The sequence below is a fragment of the Pristiophorus japonicus genome, chromosome 2 (genome assembly GCF_044704955.1).
Source record: "Pristiophorus japonicus isolate sPriJap1 chromosome 2, sPriJap1.hap1, whole genome shotgun sequence".
Lineage (NCBI taxonomy): Eukaryota > Metazoa > Chordata > Chondrichthyes > Pristiophoridae > Pristiophorus > Pristiophorus japonicus.
The window spans coordinates 131559240-131580945 of NC_091978.1; the positions used below are offsets into that span (position 1 = coordinate 131559240).

Genomic DNA, 21706 nt, shown 5'->3' on the forward strand with positions numbered 1-21706 from the left:
ATCTCTAATCTCCACCCACAATGATTCAACATTTTGTTCATTAGAGCCAATATCGTCTCTCACAACTGCCCTGATATCATCCTTTTATTACCAGAGCTACCCCACCTCCTTTCCCTTCTTGTCTATCTTTCCGAATCCGTCAGATACCCCTGTATGTTTAATTCCCAGTCTTGGCCACCCTGCAACCACGTTTCTGTAATGGCCACCAAATCATACCCATTTGTAATGATTTGTGCCGTCAACTCATTTACTTTATTTCGAATGCTGCGTGCGTTTAGGTAGAGTGTTTTAATACTAGTTTTTAAACCATGATTTTTAGTTTTGACCCCTCCTGCAGCCCCTTTATATTCAGTGTCCCTTTTTGTTTTTTGCCTTGGGTTTCTCTGCCCTCCACTTTTACTCATCTCCTTTCTGTCTTTTGCTTTTGTCTCCTTTTTGTTTCCCTCTGTCTCCCTGCATTGGTTTCCATCCCCCTGCCATATTAGTTTAACTCCTCCCCAACAGCACGAGCAAACACTCCCCCTAGGACATTGGTTCCGGTCCTGCCCAGGTGCAGACCGTCCGGTTTGTACTGGTCCCACCTCCCCCAGAACCGGTTCCAATGCCCCAGGAATTTGAATCCCTTCCTGCTGCACCACTGCTCAAGGCACGTATTCATCTGAGCTATCCTGCGATTCCTACTCTGACTAGCACGTGGCACTGGTAGCAATCCTGAGATTACTACTTTTGAGGTCCTACGTTTTAATTTAGCTCCTAGCTCCTTAAATTCGTCTTGTAGGACCTCATCCCTTTTTTTACCTGTATCGTTGGTACCAATGTGCACCACGACAACTGGCTGTTCACCCTCCCTTTTCAGAATGTCCTGCACCCGCTCCGAGACATCATTGACCCTTGCACCAGGGAGGCAACATACCATCCTGGAGTCTCGGTTGCGGCCGCAGAAACGCCTATCTATTCCCCTTACAATCGAATCCCATATCACTATCGCTCTCCCACTCTTTTTCCTGCCCTCTTGTGCAGCAGAGCCAGCCACGGTGCCATGTACTTGGCTGCTGCTGCCCTCCCCTGATGAGTCATCCCTCTCAACAGTACTCAAAACGGTGTATCTGTTTTGCAGGGGGATGACCGCAGGGGACCCCTGCACTACCTTCCTTGCACTGCTCTTCCTGCTGATCTTCCATTCCCTAGCTGGCTGTGGACCCTTCACCTGTGGTAAGACCAGCTCGCTAGATGTGCTACTCACGTCATTCTCAGCATCGTGGATGCTCCAGAGTGAATCCACCCTCAGCTCCAATTCCGCAACGCGGACCGTCAGGAGCTGGAGGCGGATACACTTCCCACACACGTCGTCGTCAGGGACACCGGAAGTGTCCCTGAGTTCCCACATGGTACAGTAGGGGCATATCACGTGACCGAGCTCTCCTGCCATGACTTAACCTTAGATACACTTAAATTGGCAACAACAATGCTAAAGTTTACTCACTGTTATAGAAGAGAAAAAAGAAAAACTACTCACCAATCCAGCCAATCACTTACCCCCTTGGCTGTGACGTCACCTTTCTGTTTCTTTCTACTTTTTTTGCCTTCTCCCTGTAGCTGCAGAAGTACACACCTCCTCGACGCTGCTCCCGACTGCCGCCGACGCTGGGCCCCGGATTCCCTGCTGTGCCTTTTATAGGCCTCTCCACGTACCTCCTCGACGCTGCTCCCGACTGCCGCCGACGCTGGGCCCCGGACTCCCTGCTGTGCCTTTTTATAGGCCTCTCCACACACCTCCGACGCTGCTCCCGACTGCTGCCGACGTATGAATGAGCGCTTGCTTGAAAGAACGTTGTTATTTACAAAGCTGCAATACTGCTGGGTGTGCAGGTCATACATCAATGGTGTGCATCACCTTGATGATAGTTGAACATAAGAACATAAGAAATAGGAACAGGAGTAGGCCATACGCCCCCTCGAGCCTGCTCCGCCATTCAATAAGATCATGGCTGATCTGATCATGGACTCAGCTCCACTTCCCTGCCCACTCCCCATAATCCTTTATCCCCTTATCATTTAAGAATGTCTATTTCTGACTTAAATTTATTCAATGTCCCAACTTCCACAGATTTACAACCCTCAGAAGAAATTACTCCTCATCTCAGTTTTAAATGGGCAGCCCCTTATTCTAAGATCATGCCCTCTCGTTCTCGTCTCCCTCATCAGTGGAAACATCCTCTCTGCATCCAGCTTGTCAAGCTCCCTCATAATCTTATACGTTCCGATAAGATCGTCTCTCATTCTTCTGAATTCCAATGAGTAGAGGCCCACCTTACTCAACCTTTCCTCATACGTCAGCCCCCTCATCTTCGGAATCAACCTAGTGAACCTTCTCTGACCTGCCTCCAAAGCAGATATATCCTTTCGTAAATATGGAAACCAAAACTGCATGCAGTATTCCATGTGTGGCCTCACCTGTTATGTATGGAGAAAGAGTCAGACTGAACACTGTGAGCTCAAAGTAAAGTGTGACCTTAGTTTTTTATTGCAGGTTTCCAGAGTGCCTCTCCAACCTGTGAGGCTTCCTTAAATACCTGTGCTCCCAAGGGGATTATTGGATCCCTTGGGACCCCAGGGGATGAGCCCTCTGGTGGCTGTAGAGTATATACAAGTTTACATATATAACAATTTCCCCCCCCCCCCCCCCCCCCCAAAAGTCAATAGTGTAACTATTTACAATTTGAGTCGATCTGGGGCCCTTCTTGCCCTGGTTGATCGTCTCGGTGTGAAAGCTGGTATTGGTGAATCAATTGTTGGCCCCTCGCTGGGCTGCTGTGCAGCTGGCCTTGCTGGGCTGCCTGGTGTGGTGGGTCCTGCTGGGCTGCTGTGGATGATTTGTTCTGCTTCGTGGCCAACCATGGTGCCGGTTGCCACTGGTGTGTATGTTGGGGGTCAAAAGAAGCTAGGGTCCAAGGTGGGTTGCTCAGGATAGTCCGTCAATCTTAGTTTGATTTAGTCCCAAGTGTTTCCGGTGAATGAGTCCATTTGAAAGTTTGACCCGAAACACCCTGCTCCCCTCTTTGGCCACGACAGTGCCAGGAAGCCACTTGGGACCTTGTCCATAATTCAATACAAATACAGGATCATTGATTTCAATCTCATGTGGCACATTTGCGCGATCATGATATGTACTTTGTTGAAGCCGCCTGCTCTTTACCTGTTCATGTAGATCAGGGCGAACTAACGAGAGCCTTGTCTTAAGTGCTCTTTTCATGAGCAGTTCAGCGGGTGGGATCCGAGTGAGCAAGTGGGGTCTCGTGCGGTAGCTAAGCAGGACTCGGGATAGGCGAGTCTGCAGTGAGCCTTCCGTGACCCTCTTCAAGCCCTACTTGATGGTTTGCACTGCTCTCTCTGCCTGACCATTGGATGCTGGTTTAAACATGGCAGATGTGACATGTTTGATCCTGTTGTGGGTCATGAATTCTTTGAAGTCAGCACTGGTAAAACATGGCCCATTGTCGCTCACCAGGACATCGGGTAGGCTGTGTGTGGCAAACATGGCTTTCAGTAGTGGCAGCGGACGTGCTAACCGACATTATATCACATTCAATCTACTTGGAGTACGTATCTACAACCACAAGGAACATTTTACCCAAAAACGGGCCTGCATAGTCGACATGTACCCTAGACCACGGTTTGAAGGGCCAAGACCTTAAACTTAGCGACGCCTCCCTGGGTACATTGCTTAACTGCAAGCATGTATTACATCTGTGCACGCAGGACTCTTAAGTCCGCATCGATACCAGGCCACCACACGTGGGATCTGGCTATCACTTTCATCATTACGATGCCTGGGTGGGTATTGTGGAGGTCACTGATGAAGGTGCCTCTGCCCTTCTTGGGAACCACTACTCGATTGCCCCACAGAAGGCAGTCTGCCTGTATAGACATTTCATCTTTGCGCTGCTGGAACGGCTTTATCTCTTCCTGCATTTCCACTGGGACACTGGACCAGCTCCCATGAAGCACACAGTTTTTGACTCGGTGCAATAAGGGGTTCTGGCTCGTTCAGGTTTTGATCTGCCGGGCAGTGACGGGTGATTGCTTACTCTCATGCTTCCATAACCATGGCTAAATCTGCGGGCTGCGCCATTTCCACCCCATGGTGGGCAATGGCAGCCTACTGAGAGCATCGGCGCAGTTTTCTGTGCCTGGCCTGTGGCGGATGGCATAGTTGTATGTAGACAACGTGAGCGCCCATCTCTGGATGCGGGCCAATTCATTGGTATTTATCCCTTTACTCTCGGAAAACAAGGATATGAGTGGCTTATGGTCAGTTTCCAATTCGAATTTTAGCCCAAACAGATATTGATGCATTTTCTTCACCACATAAACACCTGCTAACGCTTCTTTTTCAATCATGCTGTAGGCTCTCAGCCTTAGACAGACTCCTGGATGCGTAAGCAACCGGTTGCAGTTTCCCAAAATCATTAGCTTGTTGCAATACACACCCGACGCCATATGACGATGCATCACATGCTAGTAACAAACGCTTACATGGATCATACAACACAAGCAATTTGTTTGAGCATATCAATTTTCTAGCTTTTACAAAGACATTTTCTTGGCTTTTGCCCATGCCCATTCGTCCCCTTTACTCAGTAAGACGTGCAGTGGTTCTAACAGTGTGCTGAGACCCGGTAAGAAGTTACCAAAGTAGTTCTGGAATCCTAGAAACGATCGCAGCTCCGTCACGCTCTGTGACCTCGGTACGTTCTCGATTGCGTCCATCTTCGAATCGGAGGGCCTGATGCCGTCCACCACGATCCTCCTCCCCAAGAACTCCACTTCAAGCACCAGGAAAACGCACTTCGAGCGTTTTAACCTGAGCCCCACGCAGCTGAGTCGACTAAGGACCTCCTCCAGGTTCTGCAGATGCTCGACTGTGTTCCGACCCGTTACCAAGATGTCGTTCTAGAACACCATGGTGCGCGGACCGACTTCAGTAAGCTTTCCATGTTTCTCTGGAATATCACCGCCGCTGATCGAATTCCAAACGGGCACCTGTTATAAATGGAAAGACCTTTGCGTATTGATGCAGGTGAGGCCCTTCGATGATTCCTTCAGTTGCTGCGTCATGTAGGCTGAAGTCAAATCCAGCTTCGTGAACGTCTTTCCTCCCGCCAGCGTTGCAAAGAGGTCCTGCAGGGAGCAACGATTGATAGTTACTTTGTAATCGCCACAGATTCTGACGGTGCCGTCTCCCTTGAAGACTGGGACAATAGGACTGGCTCACTCGTTGAATTCGATCGGTGAAATGATGCCCTTTTGTTGCAGCCGGTCTAGCTCGATCTCTACCCTTTCTCTCATCATGTACGGTACTACTCTCGCCTTGTGATGGATGGGTCACGCCCCCGGAATTAGGTGGATCTGCACTTTTGCTCCTTGGAATTTCCCGATGCCTGGTTCGAACAGCGAAGGGAACTTGTTTAACTGACTGGGCACATGATGTGTCGTCAGCGGGTGATAGCGCTCGGACGTCGTCCCAGTTCCAGTGTATCTTTCCCAGCCAGCTCCTGCCGAGCAGCGTGGGACCATCGGCCAGTACCACCGAGAGTGGTAGCTTGTGCACTGCTCCATCGTAGGAGACCTTTACAGTAGCACTGCTGATTACGGGAATCGGTTCTTTTGTGTAAGTTCTTAGTTTCGTACGAACTGGAGTTCAGACTGGCCTTGAGGCCTTGCTGCACCACAATCTTTCGAAAGTCTTTTTGCCCATGATGGACTGGCTCGTGCCTGTGTCCAGCTCCATTTAGTTCGATATTCAGCATTATCGGGGAACACTTTGTGGTGAATGTGTGCACCTCATGTAACTCTGCCTCCTCGGTCTGAGGCTGTGGTTCATCGTGATCCTCCGTGGATCTGTCCTCCTCTGCAACATGGTGGTTTGCAGGATTAACAGGATTTAGAAACATAGAAACATAGAAAATAGGTGCAGGAGTAGGCCATTCGGCCCTTCGAGCCTGCACAGCCATTCAACAAGATCATGGCTGATCATTCCTTCAGTATCCCTTTCCTGCTTTTTTTCCATACCCCTTGATCCCCTTAGCCGTAAGGGCCATATCTAACTCCTTCTTAAATATATCCAATGAACTGGCATCAACAATTCTGCGGCAGGGAATTCCACAGGTTAACAACTCTGAGTGAAGAAGTTTCGCCTCATCTCAGTCCTAAATGGCCTCCCCCTTATCCTAAGACTATGTCCCCTGGTTCCGGACTTCCCCAACATCAGGAACATTCTTCCCGCATCTAATCTGTCCAGTCCCGTCAGAATCTTATAAGTTTCTATGATATCTCCTCTCATTCTTCTAAACTCCAGTGAATAAAGGCCCAGTTGATCCAGTCTCTCCTCATATGTCAGTCCAGCCATCCCTGGAATCAGTCTGGTGAACCTTCGCTGCACTCCCTCACTAGCAAGAACGTCCTTCCTCAGATTAGGAGACCAAAACTGAACACCATATTCCAAGTGAGGCCTCACTAAGGCCCTGTACAACTGAAGTAAGACCTCCCTGCTCTTATACTCAAATCCCTTGGCTATGGAGGCCAACATACCACTTGCCACCTCACCGCCTGCTGTACCTGCATGCCCACTTTCAGTGACTGATGAACCATGACACCCAGGTCTCGTTGCACCTCCCCCATTCTTAATCTGCCGCCATTCAGGTAATAATTTGCCTTCGTGTTTTTGCACCCAAAATGGATAACCTCACATTTATCTACATTATACTGCCATGTATTTGCCCACTCACCTTACCTATCCAAGTCACCCTGCAGCCTCTTAGCGTCCTCCTCACAGCTCGCACCGCCACCCAGTTTATTGTCATCCGCAAACTTGGAGATATTACACTCAATTCCTCCTTCTAAATCGTTAATGTATATTCTAAAGAGCTGGGGTCCCAGCACTGAGCCCTGCGGCACTCCACTAGTCACTGCCTGCCATTCTGAAAAGGACCCGTTTATCCCGACTCTCTGCTTCCTGTCTGCCAACCAGTTCTCTATCCACGTCAGCACATTACCCCCAATACCATGCGCTTTGATTTTGTACACCAATCTCTTGTGCGGGATCTTGTCAAAAGCCTTTTGAAAGTCCAAATACACCACATCCACTGGTTCTTCCTTGTCCACTCTGCTAGTTACATCCTCAAAAAATTCCAGAAGATTCATCAAGCATGATTTCCCTTTCATAAATCCATGCTGACTTGGTCCGATCCTGTCGCTGCTTTCCAGCTGCACTGCTATTTCATCCTTAATGATTGATTCCAACATTTTTCCCACTACTGATGTCAGGCTAACCAGTCTATAATTACCCGTTTCCTGTCTCCTTTTTTAAAAAGTGGTGTGACATTAGCTACCCTCCAGTCCATAGGAACTGATCCAGAGTCGATAGAATGTTGGAAAATGATCACCAATGCATCCACTATTTCTAGGGCCACTTCCTTATGTATTCTGGGATGCAGACTATCAGGCCCCGGGGATTTACCGGCCTTCAATCCCATCAATTTCCCTAACACAATTTCCCGCCTAATAAGGATATTCTTCAGTTCCTGCTTCTCACTAGACCCACTGTCCCCTAGTACATTCGGAAGGTTATTTGTGTCTTCCTTCGTGAAGACAGAACCGAAATCTTGGTTCAATTGGTCTGCCATTTTTTTGTTCCCCATTATAAATTCACCTGAATCCGACAGCAAGGGACCTACGTTTGTCTTCACTAATCTTTTTCTCTTCACATATTTATAGAAGCTTTTGCAATCAATGTTTATGTTCCCTGCTAGCTTCCTCTCAGACTCTATTTTCCCCCTCTTAATTAAACCCTTAGTCCTCCTCTGTTGAATTCTAAATTTCCCCCAGTCCTCAGGTTTGTTGCTTTATTTAGCCAATGTAAATGCCTCTTCCTTGGCTTTAACACTACCCTTAATTTCCCTTGTCAGCCATGGTTCAGCCACCTTCCGCGTTTTATTTTTACTCCAGACAGGGATGTACAATTGCTGAAGTTCATCCATGTGATCTTTAAATGTTTGCCATTGCTTATCCACCGTCAACCCTTTTAAGTATTCTTTGCCAGTCTATTCTAACCAATTCACACCTCATACCATTGAAGTTGCCTTACCTTAAGTTCAGGACCCTAGTTTCCGAATTAACTTTGTCACTCTCCATCTTAATGAAGAATTCTACCATATTATGGTCACTCTTCCCCAAGGGGCCTCGCACAACAAGATTGCTAATTAGTCCCTTCTCATTACACATCATCCAGTCTAGGATGGCCAGCTCTCTGGTTGGTTCCTCGACATATTGGTCTAGAAAACCATTCCTAATACACTCCAGGAAATCCTCCTCCACCACATTGCTACCAGTTAGGTTAGTCCAGTCAATATGTAGATTAAAGTCGCCCATGATTACTGCTGTACCTTTATTGCACACCTCCCTTATTTCTTGTTTGATGCAGTCCCCAACCTCACTACTACTATTTGCTGGCCTGTACACAACTCCCACTAGCGTTTTCTTCCCTTTGGTATTCCGTAGCTCCACCCATACCGATTCCGCATCATCCAAGCTAATGTCCTTCCTTACAATTGCATTGATTTCCTCTTTAAGCAGCACCGCCACCCCGCCTCCTTTTCCTTTCTGTCTACCCTTCCTAAATGCTGAATACCCCTGTATGTTGAGTTCCCAGCCTTGGTCCCCCTGGGGCCATGTCTCCGTGATGCCAATCACATCGTATCCGTTAACTGCTATCTGCGCAGTTAATTCATCCACCTTATTCCGAATACTCCTCGCATTGAGGCACAGAGCCTTCAGGCTTGTCTTTTTAACACACTTTGCCCCTTTAGAATTTTGCTGTAATGTGGCTCTTTTTGTTTTTTGCCTTGGGTTTCTCTGCCCTCCACTTTTACTATTCTCATTTCTATCTTTTGCTTCTGACTCCATTTTATTTCTCTCTGTCTTCCTGCATAGGTTCCCATCCCCCTGCCATATTAGTTTAACTCCTCCCCAACAGCACGAGCAAACAATCCCCCTAGTACATTGGTTCCGGTCCTGCCCAGGTGCAGACTTGTCCGGTTTGTACTGGTCCCACCTCCCCCAGAACCGGTTCTGGAGAAAGACTCAGACTGAACACTGTGAGCTCAAAGTAAAGTGTGACCGTAGTCTTTTATTGCAGGTCTCCAGAGTGCCTCTCCAGCCTGTGAGGCCCTCTGCGACTTCAATACGTAAGGTCATGATCCTTGGGTCTGTGCTGATCCCCTGATGGTTTAAACCTGGCGTGCAAGCAGGCTGACAGTGGCAATGTCAGCACCTCTTAAAGGGACATATTCATCTTACAGGGAAAGTTGTTGCACAACCGCCGGGAGCAACGGCGCACAGGGGGTGGTCCACCCCAGACACTGCCATTGACGGACCTGGAGGAGCAAGTGGCAGCAATAATCGGTGCCTCAGGGAGGTCAACTACCCGTGGGGGTGCTGATCCCCTGATCGAAACTGAGCATGAGGAGGCGCCACATCCGCCAATGGAACCCTCCACCCCAGCCCAACATGTGGGGGTGGAGGAGGGGAACAACGAAGATACTGAGGACGAGGAACCTCCACTGGAGGAGGAAACACATGAAACTGTTCAGGGGGTGGTGGGTCCGATGCAATCTACACCTCTTTTAGCTACGGCCAGTAGCTCTGACCAGGAAGACACATTCTCGGGCTTTGGCCAATCCGAGGCCCCGGGTCCAAGTGGCGTGCAGCCACGCACTCCCAGGGTTGAGTCCCACGTGTTATGCTCCTCCTGTACCATGTGGGAACTCAGGGACACTTCCGGTGTCCCTGACGACTACGTGTGCGGGAAGTGTATCCGCCTCCAGCTCCTGACGGACCGTGTTGCGGAATTGGAGCTGAGGGTGGATTCACTCTGGAGCATCCACGATGCTGAGAATGACATGAGTATCACGTGTAGTGAGTTGGTATTACCGCAGATGAAGAATCCACAGACAGCTAGGGAATGGAAGACCAGCAGGAAGAGCAGTGCAAGGAAGGTAGTGCAGGGGTCCCCTGTGGTCATTCCCCTGCAAAACAGATACACTGTTTTGAGTACTGTTGAGGGGGATGACTCATCGGGGAGGGCAGCAGCAGCCAAGTTCATGGCACCGTGGCTGGCTCTGCTGCACAGGAGGGCAGGAAAAAGAGTGGGAGAGCGATAGTGATAGGGTATTCGATTGTAAGGGGAATAGATAGGCGTTTCTGCGGCTGCAACCGAGACTCCAGGATTGTATGTTGCCTCCCTGGTGCAAGGGTCAAGGATGCCTCGGAGCGGGTGCATGACATTCTGAAAAGGGAGGGTGAACAGCCAGTTGTGGTGCACATTGGTACCAACGATATAGGTAAAAAAAAAGGGATGAGGTCCTACAAGATGAATTTAAGGAGCTAGGAGATAAATTAAAACGTAGGACCTCAAAAGTAGTAATCTCAGGATTGCTACCAGTGCCACGTGCTAGTCAGAGTAGGAATCGCAGGATAGCTCAGATGAATACGTGGCTTGAGCAGTGGTGCAGCAGTAAGGGATTCAAATTCCTGGGGCATTGGAACCGGTTCTGGGGGAGGTGGGAACAGTACAAACCGGACGGTCTGCACCTAGGCAGGACCGGAACCGATATCCTCGGGGGAGTGTTTGCTCGTGCTGTTGGGGAGGAGTTAAACTAATATGGCAGGGGGATGGAAACCAATGCAGGGAGACAGGGAAACAAAAAGGAGACAAAAGCAAAAGACAGAAAGGAGATGAGTAAAAGTGGAGGGCAGAGAAACCCAAGGCAAAAAACAAAAAGAGTCAGTGAATGTAAAGGGGCTGCAGGAGGGGTCAAAACTAAAAATCATGGTTTAAAAACTAGTATTAAAACACTACCTAAACGCACGCAGCATTCGAAATAAAGTAAATGAGTTGACGGCACAAATCATTACAAATGGGTATGATTTGGTGGCCATTACAGAAACGTGGTTGCAGGGTGGCCAAGACTGGGAATTAAACATACAGGGGTATCTGACGATTCGGAAAGATAGACAAGAAGGAAAAGGAGGTGGGGTAGCTCTGTTAATAAAGGATGATATCAGGGCAGTTGTGAGAGACGATATTGGCTCTAATGAACAAAATGTTGAATCATTGTGGGTGGAGATTAGAGATAGTAAGGGGGAAAAGTCACTGGTGGGCGTAGTTTATAGGGCCCCAAATAATAACTTCACGGTGGGGCGGGCAATAATCAAGGGAATAATGGAGGCATGTGGAAAAGGAACGGCAGTAATCATGGGGAATTTTAACCTACATATCGATTGGTCAAATCAAATCGCACGGGGTAGCCTGGAGGAGGAATTCATAGAATGCATACGGGATTGTTTCTTAGAACAGTATGTTACAGAACCTACAAGGGAGCAAGCTATCTTCGATCTGGTCCTGTGTAATGAGACAGGAATAATAAACGATCTCCTAGTAAAAGATCCTCTCGGAATGAGTGATCACAGTATGGTTGAGTTTGTAATACAGATTGAGGGTGAGGAAGTAGAGTCTCAAACGAGCGTACTATGCTTAAACAAAGGGGACTACAGTGGGATGAGGGCAGAGTTGGCTAAAGTAGACTGGAAACACAGACTAAACGGTGGCACAATTGAGGAACAGTGGAGGGCTTTTAAGGAGCTATTTCATAGTGCTCAACAAAAATATATTCCAGTGAAAAAGAACGGCGGTAAGAGAAGGGATAACCAGTCGTGGATAACCAAGGAAATAAAGGTGAGTATCAAATTAAAAACCAATGAGTGAGTATAAGGTGGCCAAAGTTAGTGGGAAAATTGAAGATTGGGAAAATTTTAAACGACAGCAAAGAATGACTATGAAAGCAATAAAGAAAGGAAAGATAGATTACGAAGGTAAACTTGCGCAAAACATAAAAACGGATAGTAAAAGCTTTTACAGATATATAAAACGGAAAAGAATGACTGAAGTAAATGTTGGTCCCTTAGAAGATGAGAAGGGGGATTTAATAATGGGAAATGTGGAAATGGCTGAGACCTTAAACAATTATTATGCTTCGGGCTTCACAGTGGAAGACACAGAAACCATGCCAGAAATTGCTGGTCACAGGAATGTTGGAAGGGAGGACCTTGAGACAATCACTATCACTAGGGGGGTAGTGCTGGACAGGCTAATGGGACTCAAGGTAGACAAGTCCCCTGGTCCAGATGAAATGCATCCCAGGGTACTAAAAGAGATGGCGGAAGTTATAGCAGATGCATTCGTTCTAATCTACCAAAATTCTCTGGACTCTGGGGGAGGTACCATCGGAATGGAAAGCAGCTAATGTAACACCTCTGTTTAAAAAAGGGGGCAGACAAAAGGCAGGTAACTATAGGCTGGTTAGTTTAACATCTGTAGTGGGGAAAATGCTTGAAACTATCATTAAGGAAGAAATAGCGGGACATCTAGATAGGAATAGTGCAATCAAACAGACGCCGCATGGATTCATGAAGGGGAAATCATGTTTAACTAATTTACTGGAATTCTTTGAGGATATAACGAGCATGGTGGATAGAGGTGTACCGATGGATGTGGTGTATTTAGATTTTCAAAAGGCTTTCGATAAGGTGCCACACAAAAGGTTACTGCAGAAGATAAAGGTACGCGGAGTCAGTGGAAATGTATTAGCATGGATAGAGAATTGGCTGGCTAACAGAAAGCAGAGAGTCGGGATAAATGGGTCCTTTTCGGGTTGGAAATCGGTGGTTAGTGGTTAGGGATCGGTGCTGGGACCACAACTGTTTACAATATACATAGATGACCTGGAAGAGGGGACAGAGTGTAGTGTAACAAAATTTGCAGATGACACAAAGATTAGTGGGAAAGCAGGTTGTGTGGAGGACACAGAGAGGCTGTAAAGAGATTTAGATTGGTTAAGCGAATGGGCTAAGGTTTGACAGATGGAATACAATGTCGGAAAGTGTGAGGTCATCCACCTTGGGGGAAAAAAAACAGTAAAAGGGAATATTATTTGAATGGGGAGGAATTACAACATGCTGCGGTGCAGAGGGACCTGGGGGTCCTTGTGCATGAATCCCAAAAAGTTAGTTTGCAGGTGCAGCAGATAATCAGGAAGGCAAATGGAATGTTGGCCTTCATTGCGAGAGGGATGGAGTACAAAAGCAAGGAGGTCCTTCTGCAACTGTATAGGGTATTGGTGAGGCCGCACCTGGAGTACTGCGTGCAGTTTTGGTCACCTTACTTTAAGGAAGGATATACTAGCTTTGGAGGGGGTACAGAGACGATTCACTAGGCTGATTCCGGAGATGAGGGGGTTACCTTGTGATGATAGATTGAGTAGACTGGGTCTTTACTCGTTGGAGTTCAGAAGGATGAGGGGTGATCTTATAGAAACATTTAAAATAATGAAAGGGATAGACAAGATAGAGGCAGAGAGGTTGTTTCCACTGGTCGGGGAGACTCGAACTAGGGGGAACAGCCTCAAAATACTAGGGAGCCAATTTAAAACCGAGTTGAGAAGGAATTTCTTCTCCCAGAGGGTTGTGAATCTGTGGAATTCTCTGCCCAAGGAAGCAGTTGAGGCTAGCTCATTGAATGTATTCAAGTCAGAGATAGATAGATTTTAAACCAATAAGGGAATTAAGGCTTATGGGGAGCGGGCGGGTAAGTGGAGCTGAGTCCACGGCCAGATCAGCCATGATCTTATTGATTGGCGGTGCAGGCTCGAGGGGCTAGATGGCCTACTCCTGTTCCTAATTCTTCTGTTCTTAAATACCTGTGCTCTCAAGGGATTATGGGATCCGTTGGAACTCCAGGAGATGAACCCTCTGGTGGCTGTACAGAGTATATACGTTTACACATATAACATCACCAATACCCTGTACAACTGTTGCAAGACTTCTCTGCTTTTATACTCCATCCCCTTTGCGATAAAGGCCTAGATTCCACTGGCCTTCCTGATCACTTGCTGTACCTGCATACTATCCTTTTGTGTTTCATGCACAAGTACCCCCAGGTTCCGCTGTACTGCAGCACTTTGCAATCTTTCTCCATTTAAATAATAACTTGCTCTTTGATTTTTTTTCTGCCGAAGTGCATGACCTCACACTTTCTAACATTATACTCCATCTGCCAAATTTTTGCCCACTCACTTAACCTGTCTATGTCCCTTTGCAGATTTTTTGTGTCCTCCTCACACATTGCTTTTCCTCCCATCTTTGTATCATCAGCAAACTTGGCTACTTTACACTCAGTCCCTTCTTCCAAGTCGTTGATATAGATTGTAAATAATTGGGGCCCCAGGACTGATCCCTGCGGCACTCCACTAGTTCCTCGTTAAAGTTTAAGTTGATTCAAGTTAAGTGTAATTATACCCTTTCATGTTAAGGAATCACCAGTGTATAACAGTGCAGCTATCTGAGACAATGCACAACAAGGTTATGTTAAATAAGAAACATTTAATCCGACCATTTGTCTGAAATCATAAGTATAACTGTAAAAAAAAATACACACCGCCCCACCCCACAACAAATTTATCACATATACATTACAATGGTCCCCATTTCCAGCAAAACAGAACACAAATGGAAACCAACAAGGTAGCCCCCTCGCCCCTTGCCCCGACGCTCCCACCAAAATAGCACCAGCAACCTAAAAATATGCCACAGGCAACACCTGCGGCCATGTACCTCACTTTCGTTTGCGCTTCCCCCTCCCCCCACCCCTTCCCCCCCTCCTCCCTGCCCGCTTCGCCTCCCCTCCTGACTCCAAGCTGCCTGGCCGAGGAGCTCTTCAGGCGCTGCTTCATTGGGACGGATGACAGCAGAACCACTACTTGGACGGATGTAGGAGAGGACAGTCCTGAGGTGGGAACATGCTCCGAGCTAGAAGCAAGATCTTCCTCCTGGCTCTCATGTCGTTGGCAATGGTAGTGCGGCACCTTGGGATGCTGGCTAACAGCTCCAGGGCCTCTTCCATCCCTTCCATGTTATATATTATTTGTTGGACAAAAACTCGGTGCTAACTACCTTCTTGGTGCTTAGTAGGCTTTTTGCTGCTGGTGAATCTCCCTCCTGCCTCCCACAACAGCCAAACAAGCTCACACCACACCCACACACGCTTTCAGTCCCTCTCTGCTCCCTCTCTCTCTCTCTCTCTTCTGCACATGTAATGATGATCCCTGACCTCCTGAAACGCGGGAAACGAGCATTGCCATGCCGTTGCTGTGGTCGGCAACACTTAATGGCAGAAGGTCAAAAAATGTTAACCCTAACGCCCATTTCAGATAGCTTGCGCTAACTTCCATTTAAAAAAATGGAAAGTTAGGGTTTTGGAAATGGGCAATAATCCGGCGATCTCAAAACCCATATTTACCGCTCACGCTGGAAATAACGCCCATTTTTGGCCGATTTGCACAAAAATGGAAATCTAGCCCATAGTGTTCAATAAAAATAACTTGAATTCTTTAAGTCTCCCTCATTATAACTTAAAGCGCTAGGTCCTGGAATTGTCCTTTATGCTTTCTCTAAACTCTCTCCAGTGCAATTATGTCCTTTTGAAGGTAGACGTCCAAACTTGCACAGACTATTTTGAATTTGTAATTGTAATATTACCACTTAACCATACAAGATTAGGATAAACCATTTCAACTTGTAATTAAATGTTCTAAAGTGCAGCACACTACTTTGGTTAGCCTTGTTGATAGTTTCATATTGACTGGAAGTGTTCGTTGATCAATAATGTTCTCTAAATCTTTTTTCACACCTTTGGACATGTTTTATTTTCCAATGTGCATTATTTTACATTTATCCATATTAAAATCCATGTCAGTTGATCCAGATAATTTTGAATGGTATAATTTTCCCCCTAACTTATCTAGTCGCATGGCTTAGGGTCATCAACACATTTTATATACAAATAAGTTGCCTCCTCCATGTCATTTATGAATAGCATGAACAGTGCAGATTCCTGCCTAACTTTACCAGTCACTGCACGTTTATCAGCTTTTGCCCTTTTATTGCCAAACCAGTTTTAAATCCAGTAGCTATTGAGCCATAACCACCTTTAAAAGCTTCTTATGTGGAACTTTTATCAGTGCTTTCTGATAATTGAAGGTATTCATTACATTACTGATTTACTAGATTGTTACTTTCACAAATAATTCTACTAGATTTGTAAGATATGATCATCATGTAAAATTATGCTAGCTTTTCCTTATGACCCCTTTAGATGAACATTTATAGCATCCTGTATGTTTCTCGAGTATTTTCCCAACTATGAATTTTAGGCTGTCTTATGATTTTTAGATTCATGCCACACCTTTTTTTAAATCCTGGGATCACATTTACTCTCCTCCTGTAATGCAAAGGTAGCCCTGCTTGAAAATATTTTAACCAAAAAGAACCTTTACACTGGTAATACATAGAAAGGAATGCTCGACGTTGTGTGAGTATGTTTTTGTGTGGGAGAGAAAACTTATTAATTTCTTTCCCCAGAGGGTTTGTGGTGTGTTGTGGAGTTGTCCTATGAAGATAGCCTGCTCCAAAGTCTAATCTGGCCCCTTCTGGCATTCAAGCCTTTGACCACAAGGGTGTGAGATGAGTGACTTTGCCTACAGCATGTATTACTAAGACACTTAATATGTGAAGAGTTCTTGGGTGATTTGTACTACTGAAAGAGGGTGTTGAAACTGTCAGTGAGGTATGTGTTGGGAATTCCAGCGCTCTTAAGAGGGGGCTACTGCTTGTTTGCTGTGTTGATAAGAATACTTGTGATCATTTATTAATTCATCATATGAATTTCACTCTTTACAAGTACCAACATTGGTGTTGTCAATGTCCTGCATCCACATTAATAACAATGCAAATCATAATTTTGAGCTCCATAGTGCAAAATATGTTTACACTCTGAACTAGGTTGAGTAGTTTGCTTAACTAATATTTAATCATTAATATAGTCAAAATTTCAATTAGTGGACCATAATTTCAGAATAGTACTTGAAATTAAACGGCCATCTTCTCCTGTTGGCTGTGTGGGGATTGGGTGAAGAAAGCAGGGAAGTCACCAAGGATGTAAAAATGTCTGTCTTGTTAGGGTCTGATGTATCTGTCAAATGTTTATTTTTATTTTTCTCTTATATCAGCAGTAAATATTAGCCTAGTGCCACTAAAATATCTCTGACATGGACTGATGCATTCCAAAGAGCTCCTAATTTTAATAATTAATAAAAAATGTACTCTTTCCAGCTACCCACCACAATATGCTACCATTTGGGGGAGTAAAAGTATATTGGCCCGGATTTGGCAGTCAGCTGCACAGTAACTGTGCTCGCCACTGGCCTCTGAGAAAGCTGCTCACAAACCTTTAGCGGGCTCTGTGGCATGGATTTCACCTTTCCCGCTGTTAATTTCATTCTGGCGCCATCTATAGGAGATCTCTGGCATCCAGCAACAGTGATGTCACCAAGTAGGCTAAGCAGCCAATCACATTGAAGAATTCTCACAGTCAGCAAATCAGGAAGTAACAAGCAGGTTTTATCATTCACTTTTTATAATTTTATAGAAAGCGATATAATGATTGGGACATACGCATGGGATTAAATTAGAAACTGAAATATCACAAACAAACTTTACAAAAAATAAAATAAAATGTAATTATTTTAAAAAGCTATGGAATTTTATATTGTGGAATGGAGAAATTTGAGGTTGTTCAGTAATTATGACTTAGTACGCCGTTAATAACCCAGTTACACCTTATTCAATGAGGCTTAACTTTTTCAAATGTTTTTACAGCGAGAATAATGCGTAAAAAGTGGAAGTTCATGTCAATTCAGTGATTTCTAATTGATTTTCATCTGTGAGGACTGCAACACCGCACTCTGGAGGAGCAGGGTATCACTGACAGCAACTTTAGGATTACTGCGATTAAATACATGTCTACATTTACAGAGTAACGACGGCAAACACTGACAGTTTTGCTGTTATTACAACTGCAAGTTCTGGGCCATTTTCATAGCAATATAAAATACCAGCACCTCAAATCAAGATGCTATTGTTAGTTAGTGATAATGCAACTGTTTCTGATGGTGCAACAGTAGAAAAAAGTCTAATAATTATTTGGTGAAAAAGCTTTGAAGGAATATTTGTTCCACTATTAGTAACTTGCCCCATTGAGGAAAATAATACTTTGGGCTCTACTTACAAAGAATTCATCTGGATATATTTTTAGTTTACTTGTGGCATTTTTACGGTGTACTAACTGGACATTCAGTTCTGAATTGGTCCATGCCTATTGTTACACAAAAGGTGTTTTTGTTTTGTTTTGAAGCTGTATTAGAATACTGTAGAGCAATGTTCCCTCTAATTTGCGGTCTAAGTGCGCGGCCCCTTTAAATTTGCTGGCACGATATCTTCTAGCGGCAGCAGTTGGTGAGCGGCCTAAGTGGGACCTCCCGATTGGTGTGCAGCCGCGCACCTTCGGTGGAATATTGCTGTAGAGGTCCATAACTTTATAATTGTATACCAGCTATGTTTGTTACTTTCTAATTAGTGGATTACATGCATTAAAACTTTCTTTGGTGTATAAATAAAAGATGAATGCAACCTAAATTATATTTAATTCTTCTTAAATCTGTCCCATGTCAGTGTTTAATTAATTCTCTTGAACTTTTGTTTACATAGAATGTTGTATATTAAAATAATCATAGACGATTAAATATACTTTTGTATTTCAACATGCTACTGTATTAAGTTTATTAGATGCAAGTGATAAATAATCATCCATGATTTATATAATTGAGTGTGTTTCATTTCACATTTTATATTCGTACATCATGTTTGTCTGATTTCCTTCTAATCTAGGATGTCCCATGTCCTCCAGTTTGAGGAGCAAACAAGAAAAGTAAAAGATGCAAACGTGCAAGATGAAGATACTTTTGAAATACATGATCCCCGGAATCCAGTGAACAAAAGACGGAGGGAAGAAAGTAAAAAGATCATGAAAGAGAAGAAAGAGAGAAGATGAGCCCTCATGAGTAGAAGTTGCATGTAAATGATAAGCTCTATCCTAGTCATATGCACTATATGATGTCTGCTAGTATTTAGGCGGCTTGATGCAGTCTGTAATGTTACAAACTTGCAAGATGACTTACTGAGAGTACATTTTCTGATGATTTTTCTTCAAATAGCTAGAAAATAAATTTTATTATAGCAGTTTTGCTGTTCTTCTGCAGTCACTATTATATTGCAGAATATTTTATAAGAACATAAGAAATAGGAACACGAGTAGGCCATACGGCCCCTCAAGCCTGCTCCACCATTCAATAAGATCATGGCTGATCTGATCATGGACTCAGCTCCACCTTCCTGCCCGCTCCCCATAACCCCTTATCCCCTTATCGTTTAAGAAACTGTCTATTTCTGTCTTAAATTTATTCAATGTCCCAGCTTCCACAGCTCTGTGAGGCAGCAAATTCCACAGATTTACAACCCTCAGCGAAGAAATTTCTGCTCATCTCAGTTTTAAATAGGCGGCCCCTTATTCTAAGGTCATGCCCTCTAGTTCTAGTCTCCCCCATCAGTGGAAACATCGTCTCTGCATCCACCTTGTCAAGCCCCCTCATAATCTTATACGTTTCGATAAGATCACCTCTCATTCTTCTGAATTACAATGAGGAGTAGAGGCCCAACCTACTCAACCTTTCCTTATAAGTCAACCCCCTCATCCCCGGAATCAACCTAGTGAACCTTCTCTGAACTGCCTCCAAAGCAAATATATCCTTTCGTAAATCTGGAAACCCAAACTGCACGCAGTATTCCAGGTGTGGCTTCACCAATACCCTGTATAGCTGTAGCAAGACTTTCCTGCTTTTATACTCCATCCCCTTTGCAATAAAGGCCAAGATTCCATTGGTCTTCCTGATCACTTGCTGTACCTGCATACTATCCTTTTGTGTTTCATGCACAAGTACCCCCAGGTCCCGCTGTACTGCAGCACTTTGCAATCTTTCTCCATTTAAATAATAACTTGCTCTTTGATTTTTTTTCTGCCAAAGTGCATGACCTCATACTTTCCAACATTATACTCCATCTGCCAAATTTTTACCCACTCACTTAGCCTGTGTCTCCTATTCATAAATTATAGTTTGTAGATCCTTGAAAGGCCAAGTAACATAGCTGGTGAAGTACTCTGTCCATGGTCACTGATTATTTTTTCGTTCCAAATCCTTCACATGCCATAAGAGTAGAGCCTAGATTGGTACGTTCTGAAAAAACTAGATACAGAGCACACATACTGTGATATTGCAGAAAGGCAGGCCATACAAAGACTCCTATTCCACATTGTATAAAGCTATAGGGCGCCACACATTTGTTTTTCCCCAACTAAAGGTTCTTTGCTCCTTGTATCAGGTCTCTTGTCAAAAGTCTCAGTCTCTCTACAGTAGGTTAGGAGTAGGTTGCATAAGGCAGAAATAAAGAGTATCAAATATTCTGCTATTTAATCCAGTCTTCCTGGGTTAATGTGTTTCCTTTTTTTGTTTCTGAGCTTAAGGTGTCAGTTCGGCAACAAACCTCAACCAAACATTATACTACATTATCCTTTTCAGGACAAGTATACGAAAAAAAGCTATGCTTTTTAGGTTTTATGGTAGCATAGGCACTGTATCGTGTTCCCTAGACTGTTTTATAGTGAGCAGATTACATCGAATATATACTGGTCACAAAAACGAATCTGTTTACCCATGTTGCTTTGTCCGTCTATTATTAAAGCATCAAATATTTTCAGAGAGCCCAAAGTACACTAGAATCCCTGAACAACATGCTTCTATCATGACCACTAATAATACCAGTATGTGTCAAAAATGTGCTGAAATATAAACAAACAAGAGCATGAGAAAGTACAGAATGGCAAAAGTCACTCAACACCTCTTTTGATTGACATTACACAATATGTTGTATCATGGATTCAGCTCAACTTATCACCTCAGGGAACATTCATGAAAAAAATTATATTTTTTCCCAAAACCTCTGTGTCCATCTATATTTGCACCTTCATTATTCACGACTAGCTAGTTCCTTTCCAGAGATGCATTTCCATGGTCCCAGCAATATAAAATCCCGGGTGCTCCACAGAGTATTTGGTAGTATCTTAATGCGTAGCCCTATAACTTTCAGTCCCAATCATAATCAGTTATTTGTTTAGCAGTTTTGAATGTGTTAATCAACATCTTTTCTTCTGGAAACATTGGTAAGTTCTGTGGGGAGCAAGGAGGGAGTTATTTTGACCTCTCGTTCTATATTTGGAATTCATGTTTAAAAAGTCCAATAATGTGTAAATTTCCCATGTCTCTCACCATTTTAAATACGTGTATTATTTACCCTTTCTGGCCTTTTCTGTAATGACAATGAGTATCGCCTCTCTTCACAGTTTAGAGATTCTTGTCCTGAAATGAACCATAAATATGACATTTTTCATTCCCGAAATGTGTAGTGGAGGGCATATGAAAGAATATGGACTATACCCATCTTAAATTTTTGGTGTAAAAACAGAAAATGATGGAAATTTCAGCGGGTCAGGCAGCATCTGTGGAGAGATGACCCGTCGCCAGAACTGGAGAGTATTCGGAAAGAACACATTCTTGACACGCACTGAAAGGGAGAGGGAAAGAAA

General features: G+C 44.6%; 1 protein-coding gene across 2 annotated transcripts in view; it reads left to right on the forward strand.

Annotated features, from left to right (window-relative positions):
- The window catches only part of cwc27 (CWC27 spliceosome associated cyclophilin), a 349321-nt gene extending 328795 nt beyond the window's left edge, over positions 1–20526 (forward strand). For both annotated transcript variants that reach the window (XM_070869351.1, XM_070869343.1), the window contains one exon: positions 18898–20526. In XM_070869351.1, coding sequence (XP_070725452.1) covers positions 18898–19060 — 163 coding nt within the window. In that variant the 3' untranslated portion in view covers positions 19061–20526. The remainder of the gene's footprint in view (positions 1–18897) is intronic.
- The last annotated feature ends 1180 nt before the right edge of the window (positions 20527–21706 follow it).